The 17,427-nt window shown below is 38.7% G+C and overlaps 1 protein-coding gene across 3 annotated transcripts in view; it reads left to right on the forward strand.

Moving 5' to 3' along the window:
* Positions 1 to 952: 952 nt before the first annotated feature.
* myh11a (myosin, heavy chain 11a, smooth muscle) overlaps positions 953 to 17,427 on the forward strand; it is a 32,857-nt gene continuing 16,382 nt past the window's right edge. For 2 of the 3 annotated variants that reach the window (XM_087842052.1, XM_087842054.1), the window contains exons 1-6: positions 953 to 1,071; positions 4,132 to 4,496; positions 4,766 to 4,922; positions 11,567 to 11,594; positions 15,237 to 15,336; positions 15,454 to 15,480. In XM_087842052.1, the coding sequence (XP_087698178.1) occupies positions 4,155 to 4,496; positions 4,766 to 4,922; positions 11,567 to 11,594; positions 15,237 to 15,336; positions 15,454 to 15,480 (654 nt within the window). In that variant the 5' untranslated portion in view covers positions 953 to 1,071; positions 4,132 to 4,154. The remainder of the gene's footprint in view (positions 1,072 to 4,131; positions 4,497 to 4,765; positions 4,923 to 11,566; positions 11,595 to 15,236; positions 15,337 to 15,453; positions 15,481 to 17,427) is intronic. The other variant, XM_087842053.1, reaches the window with a different exon arrangement.

Genomic DNA, 17,427 nt, shown 5'->3' on the forward strand with positions numbered 1-17,427 from the left:
CATTTTCTTTTATATTTTTTTAATATAAACTGCAGTTACTTTTAAAATATGAAGGTTTAGTTATCTAGTTTTATACAAATGATCTCATTTTAATTAATAAAAAACAAGTTATTATTTAATTTAACACAGTATCACTGACACTAAAATATCTAGTTTGTGAGAATTTGAGTTAATCGGTCTATTAATCTGAATAATGTGCTTATGGTAGACTCATAACCAAGATGTAAAATGAACCTTGCTGTGTTACATAGGCTTTATTATTTTTAGGGGTATTTTAATGTAGTTTGGCTCATGATGTAGTTCATTTTAACGAGAAGTTCTATATCAATTTGGATCATTTTATTTATAAAAAATATGTCACATATATATATATATATATATATATATATATATATATATATATATATATATATATATATATATTGTATATAGTTTAGTTTATAGGTGTATAGTTTTGTAACATAAATGTTGTGGATTTAGATGTACTGGATTTGTTAGCTGCAGTCAATTTCAAGATATTAAAAAACTTATGAGACGTTTTTAAAACTCTATTACACGCCAATTTATTTTACAACCATAACCTGACCTCACAGCCAGTGTGTGCGCTAGTCTTACACACAAACGTGATGTCTTTGTGCTGGAACAGTAAGCATGGAGATTAGGGAGTTATGGTGTTTTCCATTTTACTGTTGACTGTTATATATGACCTTTTAATCCTCTGCTTCTCTGTCAGCAGCACCCTCCACTCCATTCAGCGCCTTTTCATTCATCTTACATCCCTGTGACTCCTCGAACCTGCTGGTGTCCGCAGTGCGCATGTCCGCTGCCTCCGCAGCCCCGCTGACAGATGCAGCCTGCAACTGGACGATGCTGCAGCTGGAGGAGGAGGAGGAGGGTCCCCTCGTACAGCTCCACCCTCGCGCAACAGTCCGCAGTTTAAATGTTAAGGCTTTGAAATTGACGAGGGTCATTTGGACTGTTCGCTTTTGGAGTACCTCGTCAACGCCGGCTTCTCCAAACTCCAACTTTCCAAAGCCAAAGCTCCCCTGAACACCCGTTTCTTCACATTATGTAAGTATATCCTTTAGTGGAAGCGTGCAGCGGCGGTCATGAAGTGCACCTGTCAAACCTGTCCCCTCATAACTTTAAATGCGTTTAAGGAAGAGGGAGTCTGTAGATAATGGCGGTTGCAGAGCTTTAATGTGAACTTTGTAGCTACTATGAAACATTATTTTAAAAATATGCTTTAATTAATGTTTTATGGTAGCCTAGCATATGAGTTTTATTCACAACTTCTTCTGACAGTTAAAAGCAATGACATAGTTTACGTATCTGGGCGTCAGCTCATTATGTAATTATACATCTCCTGTATGCAAACACTTATTTGTGCATTAGATAAAGTGCAACAGACGACGTAGTATTATTGTTAAGTTAATCAACTACAGTTAATACTGTAAAATAAATACATATATTAAAAAAAAAAACTGTAAAAAGTATTCCCGATCATAAAAAAAAGGGGAAAGGTCTGTCTATCTAAGAACCACATCCCACTGACAACTGAGTTTCCTGTTTTCCAAATATGGTTGTATTAGGCTGCATGTATATCCAGTATGTTTTCCCTGAAGATGCAGATAGCACAGACTCGTGACAATTTTCACATACAGCTAACTAATCTTGTCATGATGGGTTTGGAGGGGTGATGGACTGATTTTTTCTATAACACTCTTCTGCTCTCCTGAGGCACTCAAAGCGCTTTATACATGCCTCATTCACCCATTCATACAAGCCTTTTTTCTATGAGTGCTTTCTAACATTAACACACATTCATAGCAACTTGGGGCTAGTATCCTGCCCAAGGATATTTGGCATGCAGACGTAGTCTCCCATCTGTTTTATTTCAAGGGCTTTCACTGTCATAACCACACAAGCTAATGGACAGTCTAATAACTGAGTATTTCAACTCAATTATATATATGTAAAACTTGGATGCAGCTTTAAACAGAGTAATTTTGCCACAGCATCACAGGTTTCTGGATGAACAGTTAAATGAACAGTTTGGCAAGCACTGGGATATTCGTGGTCAGAAAATAAGAGGAAACACTTCCTGGAACAAGTCAAGTGTATATTTTAATAAATTCAATTAAACAATTTTCATGTTTTAATAGCAAACATTGAGCAAAGGCCTGGAAAACCTGATGCATCTGAGTTTATTGATAAAAGGATAACAGGAAGAAGAGAGAAAAGTTGTAAAATTGTCAGCCACTCGGTCAGCCACAAATAGAAAGGTCACTTAGTCTCCTGAGTGATATTTCCACTTGTTTATTATTTTTAATAGATACTCTGGAATAATGATCCAGTTTATTGGTCTCATCACAAGTTTTATTTTTAGCCTTGGTGTGATATTTTTTGACAAACTAGAACCGAGACAATACTGATTTGGTTTGATGATTACACAGGAGAGAGTTTAATATTATATTTAGTGGTTAAAGTTATGACAGATCAATAATACTGGGTTATGTGTAGTTTAGTCTCATGACGAATAAAGATGCCAGCGATGACAAACCATCGTCGTGACTGTGAGACATTTCCCTCTGAACCCTGTTCTGTCTTCAAGATACACTTACTGAGCACCAAACTGTATCAACACCACAGAAAGTGAGAGTGGACTCCACAAGTATTAAGTATTAACTCAAGATGGTGAGAAAGGTTAAAGAGAGTGAGGAGGAGCAACTTGATTGGCTGCACACACTTAAGTATACGGGGAGTGTCAGGAAAAGTGTGTTTACATTTATCTGCAGAAAATCACCAGATCATCAGAGGGTTCCTTCCTTGTTTTCTCAGACGTGTGCTTGACTTACTGCTTTCATCCACTGACTTATAGACAGTGTTTGCTTGTGCTTCAAGCTAATACTTTTGCAGTATATTTTATAGTTTGTTTGTGACTTAGTTTGTCTAAGACCAGGATTTCATATATAAGCTATCTTAGGTTAGAAAGTAAAACATTTTTCCCACTCAAAAATGTGCAAACTTGTTTCATTTTATCCATCACATTATGGTTTTATAGTTATGTAACAGTCCCTAAATTAGACCTAATGGGTTCCGTTTTTTTAATAACACTTGAAAAGTATTAAGTGCATGTACATTTACTCCACATATTTCTGTTAGCATTTCACATAAGCTCAGGAATGCTCCTTTTCAGACATGACTGAGTCCCAGGCACTTGTTCATGATTTAATCAGTGCATTTAAAAATGAATGCTACTAGGGCCCCGTGTGAAGCACGACTGTTAAAGCTCCGGGGCCCCCTCAGGATCTCTGCCTTACTGTTATCATTTTGGAGTAAACGACAAGGCCGGCAAGAGACATACTATTCCCTATATGGGCTTTGTTTGGGAGTTCACTTGCCTTGCTGTTTAGGTCTGCAGAAAAAAGCCCTGCTCCAGAGAAGGGGTCCATATATGGTCATCACAGCACGAGACTGAAGCCTCATAGCAGGAGACAGAGAGAGAGTAAGAGAGAGCAAGCAAGAGAGAGAGAGAGAGATGCAGAGTGAAAGACAGGAAAAAATGGATGTTGACAATTAAGCACTGACTTGACTGAGTATAAGTAAATGCCAGCAAGTATTAATGGTTTAGAGTTATTTGAGATAGAGCTGTTGACAAAACGTAGCGGTCTTTGTTGCTGAGTTAATTAAAATCAATTTCCCAGCCTCAGTCATTGGATCTACAGTAGGGAAGGGAATTGTTTGTGCTCTTCCCTTGTGGTGTGTGAGAGAGACAGGGAGAGAGTGCAGGGTCGAGAGGGGGGTGGAGGTCTGTGAGAATGGCTGCACTCTGGAACTCCCCGATAGATGAAGCATATTAACTCTTTGGGTTACGACCACAAGCAAGGAGGCAAATTTATAGCATGTCTCCCACTAGGACTTACTCATTACTTGATACAGGGTTTTGCTATCTATAGGCCCAATCAGGTACTTCCAGTACCTGCAAGTGATTCTTGTCTCTTACTGACTGCTGCTACTGACTTTCCGTTGCCTCTTTTCGCCCTTACTTGCATTCTTTCTGTCAGCCATCTTTGTTTTACTTACTGCTCCCTCTTTTCTAACATTCAGTTAATTTTTTGTCATCGACAGCTGGCCCTTCACCTTAATCCAAGATGTCCACGAAGGCCCCTACCGAGGATGAGAAGTTCCTCTTTGTTGACAAAGACTTCCTCAACAGCCCGATGGCTCAGGCTGACTGGGCAGCCAAGAAGTTGGTATGGGTTCCATCAGAAAAGCATGGCTTTGAGGCAGCTAGTATAAAGGAGGAGCATGGCGACGAGGTGCTGGTGGAGCTGGCTGATAATGCCAAGAAGATAACAGTCAATAAAGATGACATCCAGAAGATGAACCCTCCCAAGTTCAGCAAGGTGGAGGACATGGCCGAGCTCACCTGTCTAAATGAGGCCTCTGTGTTGCACAATCTTCGCGAGAGGTACTTCTCTGGGCTCATTTATGTAAGTATTTACTAAAAACAAGCGCATGCTCACAAAATAGTTTATGCCTTACTCTTATGGCAACTTGTTGACTTTGTTATCCCTTTGTTATTTGGATTGGGATGTACAAACTCTGACCCTAAATAAAGTACTAGAAAAATGACGACAAACTATGAATTTCCTCAGATTATTGTACTTTTTACTACTACTGTCTCGTTCTCTGGCAGAAACAAGCATGCAAACTGTGCAAGTTGTCCTTGTCTCACTTTTCCTGCATTCTCTGCTCTCAGACATACTCTGGCCTGTTCTGCGTGGTGGTGAATCCTTACAAAATGCTGCCCATCTACTCAGAGAAGATCATCGAAATGTACAAAGGAAAGAAACGACATGAACTACCCCCTCATATCTATTCCATCTCTGACAACGCCTATAGAAACATGATGCAAGGTAAGATGCTTACTACAAAACTTCACTTGTGATGTAGATGCTTTCATACTGCAAAGACATGTTCCTACCCATGTTAGCTCTGTAATAGGGCTTTTTTATGTTATCTATCCCAAGTATACAATAGAAAAAAGTCTTAGGCAACCCTTTCTTTATATTTTGCTTCCAAGGAGCCAGACTCTAGTATTTTTAAAAGTGGTTCTCCAGGTTTTCTAAAGAACTTTCATAGTTTTTCTCTGGACATTGGCTACTTTTTGTTGTTGTTGTTGTTGTTGTTGTTGTGTTTATTAAGCCTAGTATTGGTTTCCTGGCATCCAGTATAAAAGCATACCTGAATAGAAAGCCACACAATTGAATGCTATCAGTCACTGACTGGCCTCCCCAGGGCCCAAACTTCAACATTTTTAAAGCAGTGTGGGATAATCTTGGAAAACAACAGAACAAAAGTCAGGCAACACCCAAAGAAGAGCTTTGAATGTCCTTCAAGAAACCTGGAGAACTATTCTTGATGCTTAATTAAAGACATTACAAGAAAGCTTGACCGTGGTAGCTCAGGCTGTGTTGAATGATGAAGGAGGTCATACCAAATATATGCAAACTCTGTTTTTGCCTTATATACTGAATATAAATGAATAAATTCAATAAATTGCTGTAGCTATTTTACTAGCAACATATAAACAAATGAGGTGTGGCTCAAGACTTTTGCACAGCACATGCTGAGATGGGCTACAACATTTATAAACTAAAATGATCAGATCAAAATGATAAATAATAACAAATTGAGACAAGAAAGCAACAAACGTAAGTACATCTTCAGCAGGCCTCACACATAAATGAATAAAATCTGCAGGCGTTAGCTGCTGAAGCTTTAAGTAAGCTGTGTCAAATTGAGCTGTTTGTTGGCAGCTTTAAGAGCTTGTTGTGGGCGAGTTGTGGTATCAGCTGTCAAAAGCATCACTTTTCTCTTGGTGACGACTGCTGACAGGCTTATCACACTGTCATGTTGACAAAACTGCAAACTAATCCATGAAACTGATGGCTTAAAATGCAGAGCCATGTTTATAATGTAGTGAGAACAAAAAAATACACTCATTAAAATGTAAAATGGTATGAAAAACAACTCCAAAATAGTATTTTGGTCTCATAGAGGTGATGGTAACAGTCTTGGTCATGCTTACAGTAAATGTCCCTGCAGTGATTCAGAGTGGCTGGTTTCCCATCGAATCAGAGTCTGTGTTTCCAGGGGGTCTTGCCCACTGGATTTTATGTTGATGTGACGATGTGTTCTCTCAGAGGACTTGACATCTGGATTGTGAGATGGTTGAGAGATGGGTGGAGGGCAATAAAACATTTCCTGTTTCAGAAAACCCTCTTGCTTATTTAAAAAAAACTTTCTTAGGTCAGTGTAAATGCCAAAGATTTAACAAGTTTATTGGTCCTATTAAATGAGCCTGAAACTTTTGTCCTTTGGTTTTCAGGAGTTTCCTTCCTAAACAGGATGTTTGGACAGGAGTTACTGTAATTTAGAGAGTTATTGTTTGGAAACCATCAAAGAAAGTTGTGTTATAATTTCTTCCACTACTGTACAGGCCTCACACATACATGCACAGCTGTCAATTCTGATAGGGTCATTATTACAGTATTGAAGATCACACCTGAATGAACCATGAATGTCAATGCTAAAAAGCTTGAAGAGATCCAAACAAGTAATCAGGTACTCTAAAGCTCTGTATTTTGTTGTCATTATAATTCCTTTAGAGAGTATGTGATTCACACTGTGATATACAAAGAAAAACAATTGTTCTAGGATATAAGCCAACAACTTGAAACTATATTTCTTTACCTGGGGGTACTTTTGTTTGAGAAAATGTCAGTAGCATCGAGACCACCAACCTCTGACACCCTCTCAGATTGTTCCCGGCAGCTTTAGGTTGTCCCACATTCATCACTTTATCTATTTGTGTTGACAATGCTGCATGAAGTACGGAGCCCTGCAAGGGATATTGGAGAAAAAAAAATTAAGATGAACTTTTGCAAGATCTTGCAAACGTTTTGCAAGATCTCACAAAATAGGCCGCATCCTTCAGAGGCCACCAGCTCGAAGCTGACCAGGAGGTCGAGGCACAATGGCCTCTCTCTCCTCTCAGACCCTTACTCAGGAGTGCGGTGTTCCCCCCGGCTCTAGTGGGCCTCGACCTCCCGGTCAGCTTTGAGCTGGTGGGTAACAGACGTCTCCAAAAACGTCGGAGCACTTTTGCAAATATGTCTTGATAAACCAAGCAGATATTTGAAGTTTACACAGCTACATTTTGTGACCCATAAAGACTAATATTAAAACTAAGTAGCTGCCTCCATTGGTGGATACTGAAATTGGCTAGACCGCGCTATGAATTCTGGGATAGGTTGGGCCACGAAGGATACACCGACTCGGCCTTCTAATGCGACCTGCGAAGGATTTGTGGAGGAGGACTTTTTAAATATCTCCCCAATTATATCAAGACTGATGCAAACATATCGAGATAAGTTTGCATCACTGGGGTCAAAGCTGAGTGTAGCCACACTGTGTTTGTGTCTGTGTGATGCACTCATGTAGTTTATGGATGAACTTTGTGCATCCAGTTTGCTGGCTCTACCAGATATAGTCACATCAGGCTTTAAAAAAACTAACAGACAGCTATAAACCATAGTGGAAGTTCAAAATGCAAGTCCACAAACCAGGGATCAGGGCAGCAATGGGTATCTTTAATATATAGTGTAAGATTTTGGTACAACGTATATATCACATTACGCATTACGATCAACGATGACTGATCAAAGAAAATAAAGAACCCTATCAAATGTGACCGCACCCATATGTAGAACAAATTTGGAAATAGATATACTGAAACACCAGTTTGTCTTCAATTTGCTAAATTTGTTTGGCAATGACAATATAAATAACTTAATTGGTCTTTGATAAAGCAACTTAATGCTTTCTAATGCTTTTCTGTTACTAATAAGGTGTAAGCACTGAATGATTTAAAGTTACAACAAACCAGGATACAGGAAAATACCTCATAAGCTATAGTTTGTAAACACAGCATCAAGAGTAAACAAGAAGATGGGAGGATTGGTGTTTATGTGGCGTTTGGATTATACATCTGTTCATCTCTGAGAACGAACGCTGGAACATAGCAGATGCTGTTCAGTCTGTGTCTGTGTGGGCAGAAGAAAAAAATGTGTTTTGATTTGCTGCATTTATTTCAGAGTAAACATTTTTTTCGGACTTATCATATATTTGACAGTAGATATTTAAGCTTGGACCACCCATTTAGCTGTCACGTTTTAACAACTGGGACTTAAAGTGCTTGAGTAACGAAATCAAGATAAGTCGGCAGCGAAAAATAATAACAAAAAAAAAACACAAAGAGAAATATAAAGAAAAGCAAGAAACAATTAATCAAAAATATATTCTTTCTTTAAAAATAACAAAATGTCTCAAGTCTCGTGCAAAGGTGAAAGAGACTGTCTCATATGGGTTTAAGTGAACTCATGATACGTTTTCCTCGTCCTTATTTTCTATCACTGTTACTGTTACAATGGTGATGATTATGTTAAATGAAATTTTAAGTAATCCATGTGAGCCCAAAGTTCAGGCTTCGAACTATTCTCAGCACTGTTTCAGGCCGTTTGTCCTGCTCTTAGACCTGCATGATGTCAGCGAGACTGGATATCTTTAATATGATGATCTAAGACACACAGTGCAGGCTGTTACCACATAAAGTCCCACCTACTTGATGTTTAAACTTTCTGTTTATAAGGCAGGAGCAGTCAGAGGACAGTTGGTTTAAATGGAAGGGATGGCAGCTAAACAGCTTGATTTGAGACAACAAGATCCAGTATTATTTTCAAATGTGAATCATGTGGTTCAGGAATAAGAATATCTCATGGAGTGTGAAATCAGTATGATAGGTCCTGTTTAATTTTTAAAGCTGGGGGAAAAGTATCAGTTTGAGAGGGGCAGCGAGTCAGAGGAAGGTTGTCTTAAAGGCAACTTTAATGAGGGTCATGGTTTAGATAAATAAGAGTGATTTTGAGCTGTAATGTAAAGCTACTGTAGTGGAATAAGAAAGGAACTGGAAATGAGCATAACTGGACCACATTAAAGTTTTATCTCCTTTTGATTCATAGGGTCTGATTGCCTTTACAATATCAATGTCTCAAGGATTCTCTATACACCAAAATAATATAAGAAAAACTATGACTGCCAGGGAGTTGTTATTGTTGATGCTTTGGTAGGATTTCCCATGAAGTTGTGACTAATGAAGCAGGATGTTCTACACTGAGTGCTGTAGTATGAACAATTCACATGTAAACTGGAAGTGGTGCATAACTGAAGCAAATCCAGATAAGTCTCCTAAGCTCTGAAACATTCCTTCTTCAGTCTTGGACAAGATCCCATTCCTCCAAAAGTGTACTTTGGTCTTTGATGTCCGGGAGATAAAGATGTAAGATTCCCGTGGGGAGTTTTCTGTCCCCAGCAGCAGATGATTGACATGCTGTCCTTCCGTGCTCACAGTATATTTACTGGTGCAGAGACTCATATAATCAGATTTAATTCTCATGACTTAATTAGGTTCACAGATTTTTTTTAAGTCTCATTCACTAATGTGAGTGCATGTTGTTTTTGGATTTGTTACAAGAATTCACAAATCTGGCCACCTTACTCTCTCTCTCTCTCTATGTGTGTTGCTGTCTTGCACTCTGCCTTAATTAGGAAGTGCAGAGAGGGAACAGGGTACATTTCGTCTGTATGTAAGGAATGAATCCAGTGGAACAGCAGCCAAACTGGAGTTCACATGAAGAAAAAGCATCCACCCCAGTTTACAGTTCAATGGCGGCTGGACACTGTAGCTGTGTGTGCAGAATAGAATAGAATAGCCCTTTATCATCATTGTACTTGTACGACGAAATTATGAGTGCTCCACCCTAATTGTGCAGGAGTGTGCTGCTGGTTATTCTTGTGTGTGTGCGTGCGTGTGTGTGTGTACTTGTATGTGTGTGTCTTGGGGACCGCTTTAAATTTTCCACCTCTAAAGAGAGGACAGTTTGGCAAAGTGAAAACTCAATTTATGAAACACCTTCAAAGAGTTTTGTTGGGACTAAGGTTGATGTAATGATGCAACAGGGTTAGAGAGGAGCGGTTAGACTAATTTCTGTTGAACAAGATCACATTAAGCCCAATTTAATCTCAAGTGCCAGACAAGTTAAGTTGTTTTAGTACCACCAACATTTTTCCTTTCTTTAGTTGAAAGAAGTTCATTAAACATTAGACAATTAAATATAAAGTATCTGTTAAAACCAATAGACAGTAAACATCATCATATCATATCATCAATTAGTGCTTTGGTTTGTGACGTTATCCATTCTGTCAGTGCAATGTTTCCTGGTGCAATAAATGGGGAAATATTTCCAAAAATGATGCCCTCCTCTCTTGCAATTTTAATTTTCTATGCAGTGGGTCAGATTGGACAATAGATTGGATATAAAAGAGAGGAAGTGCCTTAAACATTTCTTTCTAAAAGGCAGCAAGGTAGTGACTCCTCTAGTTGAAAAAGGATGATGTCCAGTTGTCTATAAGTAAACTACTTACACTCTGACATCAGTAAAGACTGTACTGATGAGTGCATGAACTCAGTTCAAGTCTTATGGAATACAGCAGTATCAGGAAGGACATTAAAGCAGGGTATGTTTAGGGGGGACCTTATAAGTGTGCACAGGCCCTCATGTCTGGTTTAAAAGAAATTGGAAATTGTGTGGCTCAAAGTTTCAGAGATGAAATTTCACAAATCAGTGGGTGACATCATGGTCGCTATGTCCATGTTTTATATAGTCTATGGAACCGACTCTTTGGGAGACGTTTGACACCACAGAGATGGAGTGAAGTGTCAGTAAATAACCTCACAAAGTTAGACATGTCATCAGATTTGTGTCCCGGACATGTGGATGATAATCAAAATGAAAATGACACTCTTCAGTGTCAGAATGAGGAATTGTCTCCCGTCCTTCACCCTACCCTGGGTCATTTTTGTTGCACAGTTGCACAGAGGTTTATGAGGCTGCCTAGCATTTGTTCTGTTCTGATCACAAATGCCCAGAAAAGTTATCTCTCTTTCAGCAATGTGCACCATACTCCCCCAGGGGTGGTTTGTACTTAAGTATACAGTTACAGTTTAGCCTTACATGGTCTTCGTGTAATCTCCCTGGAGTATTTTTGGAGACAGTCTAATGACTCATTGTTTTTGCGCATTCAGAGTTCATTTTCATGTGTAAAAAATCAAAGTATTTTTAAGAGTTACATGTTTTCTTTGGCACAAGGGAGTAAATCACGAAGCCTAGCTGGTGTTTTAAGTTTGACAGTAGATTGATCTTTATTACATGTGGTTTCACAGTAGTGCATTTGACTACTTTGCATGGTGAACATAAGTGGTAGAAAGAAAAGAAAGAAAATAAAAGTCCCTCATGTCTATCATACACAATAAAAATTACAAATTTATTCTACAGTTACTGCAAATTTATTTAGCTGTATCATGAATTTTATGTTTAAAAGTATTCAACATAAGTTGTAATAAAAATAATCTAACACTGACTCTCTCTTGATTCTACAGATCGTGAAGACCAGTCCATTCTCTGCACGTAAGTGAAAATCTCTCTCCTCCATGCTCACCTGTTCCATCTTTGCGCGTTTGTTTTTTTACATTTTAAACATCACATAAAAGCAGGAGTGAATGCTACATCTGTTTGTATGCAAGAACAGTTACATAATGCTTGTGTAAACATAGATCTAAACAGACGAAATACCTTTTTGGTCTCTCAGCACCGTTTCAACCATTAGTGCCAAAAAGAAATGGTTTTGTTTGTCGGATTTTGTTACCGTGGAGTCATCTTGTATTCAAAGACAGCTAAACTGGATGTGCTTTAATGATTTTACGGTGCTCCCAGAGGCCTCTCTCTCCTCTCAGACCCTTACTCAGGAAGTATGCCCTGGACCCTGATGGGAGAACCAGATTAGCTCTGCAAATGTTTTGGCTCTATTTTGTTTGTTTATTTGTTCTAAACTAATTATTGAGAACTTTGACTGGGCAATTGGACATCCAGGAACAAACGGCCTCATTTTGTCTCTTAATGATAGCTTGATATTTGGACTGGCCTGAACTGAACTGTACTTTTAATTTATAGAAAACAACATGAGTTAATTAGTTTTTCTTTGTGTGCTGGAGTGACTTCACATTTTGTCATGTACCATTTTAAATTAGTTGCACAATATAATCTTGCTGCTTATACATGTATATCCCAGTCATAAATGTAATTTAAACACAATCACAAGAATAACCTTCTACACAAGAAGGTTAATTTACATGAGGCCATATTTAAAACTGTTTAAAGTTTTATACACAGAGCCGAAACACCATCAGCTTGGAACATCAAGTCCTTGCACTTTTTAACATTTCTGAGCCCATCAGGCCTTTGGACCCATAAAAGGCAAAAATGTTTCAGCAATGATACGTGGAATTTCATTTATGACATTCTTCCTTGTGGGTGGATGCACTTGTGTTTAATTGCTTTGTATGCTTTGTGGTATTGTTTTTACAACAATCTATTATGGGCCGCTTGCATCTTAATGATTTTTAGTGAAAGCACTTTTTAATGTTGTGACTGGAGACTTGTGTGTGTGATTTTAAGCTGTTAATTAGTTGGGAAATTACACAGAGTGACATTTCTGTCACAAATTTCATATACTTCCTCTGTGGATGCACATGCACCGTTTTACCATGTCTGAAATCTGGTGAAGGTAAAAGAGGATTCAAAAGCGTGACTTTTGAAAGTGAAGGTTAGAGTAATCAAACAAACAAAAATAGACTAAGGGTAGACTAAATAAGTGGATCCGGATGACCAAAAAAAGGGAACTAAACTTGAGGAAGTTAGAGATAAATAAATACTCTATTCCTCTTTCCTCCAAAGAGGAATAGATAACAGGACGCAGGTGAAGCAAATCAAGATACAGACAGTAATTACAGTGTTATTACAGTTTCAAACCTATTATAACAAAATTAAAACGGCTCCAGTCTGGACTTTTATTTGTGGGTTTGATTATATCTTAAAATGATTCCTACTATATTTTCTGGTTGCTGAGTCCTGATGAATGTATTATTTATTGTATTTCCCTGATTCCTCCATATAATAGTAAAAATGTGCCATGGGAAATAGTTGGGATGCTAAGCAATTTTTGGCATTTCAGCTTCACAAGGTCACCAGTTTCTTTTGTCTGCTGTTCAGTATATTTTCATGAAAAACAGACTGATGGGACAAGAATATTCACTATACTTCTGACTAGCTTAGGGCTCAAAGTTATTAATTTTTTTAATGAGGAACACCAAATATTTAGCCTTCCTGTCTGTTCTTGTAATTTTGATTTGTCAATCTAATAAAAAAGGGTGTGCAATTCATTTTCTCAAGGGGCCTCAAGTTCTCAAGAAACTGGAACTGCTGTTACTACTGAGCAGAGTTCAGCATATTAATGTGATCTTCACATTAATATGCTGAACTCTGCTCAGTATTAATTTTATCACTTTTGTCCACAGTCCCAGTTTCTCATGGGGCCCCCCTGGGGAAAATGATTGCCCACCTCTTCTTTAAAAGACGATACTACTTCCCTGATATTCAGTGACACATGTACACTTGTAAAATGTAGAGAAAAAAAAGATGTTTTTATGAAATTAAATTCCCAAATATTAGAAATGCGGCTATCCATTCTGTAATCGTTCATACCCTTTCAAATAATCTTATAACAACAAGTGAAATCTGTGTTGCTTACTGTGGATAAGCCGGATGAGACAGCTTGATAAACTATCTGGAAAAAAATCCCAACAGAATTTGCTCTGCACTAACAGCTGCCTGCAATAGGAGCCTGGATGTCATATATCCTTAGCAGACCTGAGCAGGACTGAGTAATTACGCTCCTCTTTATGCTGCCAGGCCCTAACACAGAGAGCATCCGATGCCTTTTATGGACCCATGACCGAGCATGTCTGTGTGTTCTGGCTAGTGGCTGATGGCTCTGGGATCATTCAACTTTATTTGTAGCCAAGTAGCCAAGTTCATTTTCGGGGGAATAAATTGCATTGTCTCGCTTATGTTTAAGTAATTAGATGCCTTTCAAGCATACAGTAGCACTTTTTTAGATTTTTGTCTAGTCTGATTAGTGGCAGAGCAGGTCAGCCACTAATCAGAAGGTCGGTGGTTTGATCCCAGGCTGCCTCCTGGCTGCATGCCAAATATCCTTGGGCAAGATACTAACCCCATGTTTGCCTACTGGTGGTGGTCAGAGGGCCCGGTGGCGCCAGTGTCCGGCAGCCTCGCCTCTGTCAGTGCGCCCCAGGGTGGCTGTGGCTACAATGTAGCTTGCCATCACCAGTGTGTGAATGGGTGGATGACTGAATGTAGTGTAAAGTGCTTTGGGGTCCTTAGGGACTGAGTAAAAGCGCTATACAAATGCAGGCCATTTACCATTTTCAAGTTATCAGGTATATAAACTAATATAAGAAGTATATTAATATGAAGTATCGGTATCTAGCTCGGCTCTAGTGGAATGGTTGCATGAAATATTCCCTCCTGTCTCTTCGGGTGCATCTTAAAACCGATTCTTATATAGTGCCTTTCTAGTCTCCCAAAGTACTCAAAGCACTTTGTACAACATGCCGCATTCACCCATTCACACAAGCACTGTCTTCTATGTTTTTAAATGCTTTCTAACTAGCATTCACACACATTCATACTCCAATGGATTCATCGGAGAACAACTTAGGGCTAATATCTTGCCCAAGGATATTTGACATGCAGACTAGGGGGAGCCAGAGATCGAACCCCCAACCTTCCGATCAGTAGACGACCTTGTTAGACTTAACTAGAGTAACTCTGAATGAGTTACATTTGGTAATCTTATAATCGGTCTCAGACAACTTTCTTCCCTTATGAACAACAGGTGAGTAGCATCAGTATGCACAAATAAGAAAAAGGGTAATAAATCCCTATTAAAATAACCTTTTCCCTGAAACTGTGTAGATTATCACAGGACCTGTGTGTAGTATACAGTCTGAACAATAACATTATGCTTTGTGTCAGGCACAGTTATCTCTGCAGCACATGATTTCCATTCAATTAAACTGGGTTACTGAAGTGTGAACAGAAACCTGTCAGTACTGCTTATCTTCATTGTCCTCTCTCCTTCTCTCCTTCTCTATTTCTTTTTCAATCCCACTGTAACGTTTTCCTCCCTAGTGGAGAGTCTGGTGCTGGGAAGACAGAAAACACCAAGAAAGTCATCCAGTATTTGGCTGTTGTGGCCTCCTCACACAAAGGCAAGAAAGACAGCAGTGCTGTAAGTATCTGTGTAAAGAAACCATGATAGTTAGGATCTGTCAGCCAGTTCCCTCACTCTTAATGACATAGGAAACTACCCAGATTAATCCTGTATATTACCATTTCCTCCAAATAGCAACATGCAGGATCACAGTTGGCTTACGTGAGTAAAGGGGAATGCCCGGAGTGTGTTTTTCTGTGTGGTTTTCATGTGTGTGTTCCTTCTTTAGGTTAGAAAAGTGCATGAAGATTGATAGTGTCACTGTTGCCCCCGAAATACCTGTTTTTCTACTGATTTTGCTTACACCAAAAGTACAGATGCCAAATGTTACTTTCCTTCTGTTAGATGGTGTTTACCCTAATATTCATCATCAAACAAAGTTTATTAAGGCTGCATGATCATCAGATTACTGAATCTCAGTCACATTTCAAACCTTGTGTTATTCAGTGGCAGATATCCAGTTTTGCCTTCAAGCGGTTCATTACGTTCAGTTTTTTGACCTCCATCTTCTTTTGACACCCTTTCACTGCCAGTGGAGATTATATGCAAGCCTCCCCGACAGTGAAAGGGTCTCTCACAGATCACAGTGTGAGCATGCCCTGTTTTTACCTATCAAACACCAGTCGCCCCCTTCCTCCCTTCCTTCCTTCCCTTACTTCCTCATCCGACTGCCAGCGGGCCTGACGTGGGCCGTGAGGCTGTCCTGTAACTTTTACTTTGTGGAGTTTTTAAAACTCAGTTTGGGAAACTCTGTTGACTTTTAAACATTGTGACTTCACTAAAATCAGCAACAAACTTGAAGCTTTAACAAAAAATAAATAAATTATTTTAACGGTACTTCAGCTCAAACCTCACAAGTTGATGTTGCTGTTCTGGTGCTCGGGTAATAATTGGAAAAAGTCAGTCAAAGCAACGCTTCCCTTTGGCTCTGACCCTGCTCACTCAGAAGGTCTTTGCTCCCAGAGGAATAATTATCTCTGTACACTGTCCTCTATAGGACCTTGAGGCTCCCATGGACTGCCTGTACAGAAATAGCATTGGATTAAACTCTTTTTTTTCTGCCTTCTCTTACTTCCCCTCATTCTCAAGCACTTTTTTTAGCAGTTTCTCCTAATCTGTACTCTTAGATATTTGTATTTAAACTATGTCTCAAGGATCAGTCTTTCCCACCAGCTGTAACTTTCTCTTTCATGCTGTCTTGCTTTGCATCTTTTTTCCTTTTCTATTTTCTCATTTTTCCTTCAGAGGCTTAAATAAACAGGACCTTCTTCTCTGCTTTGCCACCTCTGAACTGCATCTCATCAGCGGGTCTGTATCCTCCTGTTTTTTTCTTACATATAAAATAAATACTTGGCTTTTAATTGAGGACACAATTTTTCCCAAATTAAAGCATTTTTCTAAGAGGCAAATTCCAAAATTATTTTAGTTCTCTTTTTTAAATTTTCCCATGTTCCTTTGAAATGTCTATGTGTCTGTTTGGTTAGCTAAAGCAAGCTTAAAATATCTGTCAAAATATCACTAGTTCTGCCAAATTTCACATAAAAATACAGTATGAAGTGAAATAATGTGAAAATCGGGAATATTACTTCAATTCACATTCAGTCAGTATTGGCTACATCTTTTACTTATTATCGATTATTTCTATTTTTAATTACAGCTGTGTTTGACCTCCATATTTGTCAGTGAGTTCCAAAAACAGATATACAAATACAGTGGGGCAAAAAAGTATTTAGTCAGCCACCGATTGTGCAAGTTCCCCCACTTAAAATGATGACAGAGGTCAGTAATTTGCACCAGAGGTACACTTCAACTGTGAGAGACAGAATGTGAAAAAAAAAAAAATCCATGAATTCACATGGTAGGATTTGTAAAGAATTTATTCGTAAATCAGGGTTGAAAATAAGTATTTGGTCAATAACAAAAATACAACTCAATACTTTGTAACATAACCTTTGTTGGCAATAACAGAGGTCAAACGTTTACTATAGGTCTTTACCAGGTTTGCACACACAGTAGCTGGTATTTTGGCCCATTCCTCCATGCAGATCTTCTCAAGAGCAGTGATGTTTTGGGGCTGTCGCCGAGCAACACGGACTTTCAACTCCCGCC

The sequence above is a fragment of the Neolamprologus brichardi genome, chromosome 6, assembly GCF_056152115.1.
Source record: "Neolamprologus brichardi isolate AB-2024 chromosome 6, ASM5615211v1, whole genome shotgun sequence".
Taxonomy (NCBI): domain Eukaryota; kingdom Metazoa; phylum Chordata; class Actinopteri; order Cichliformes; family Cichlidae; genus Neolamprologus; species Neolamprologus brichardi.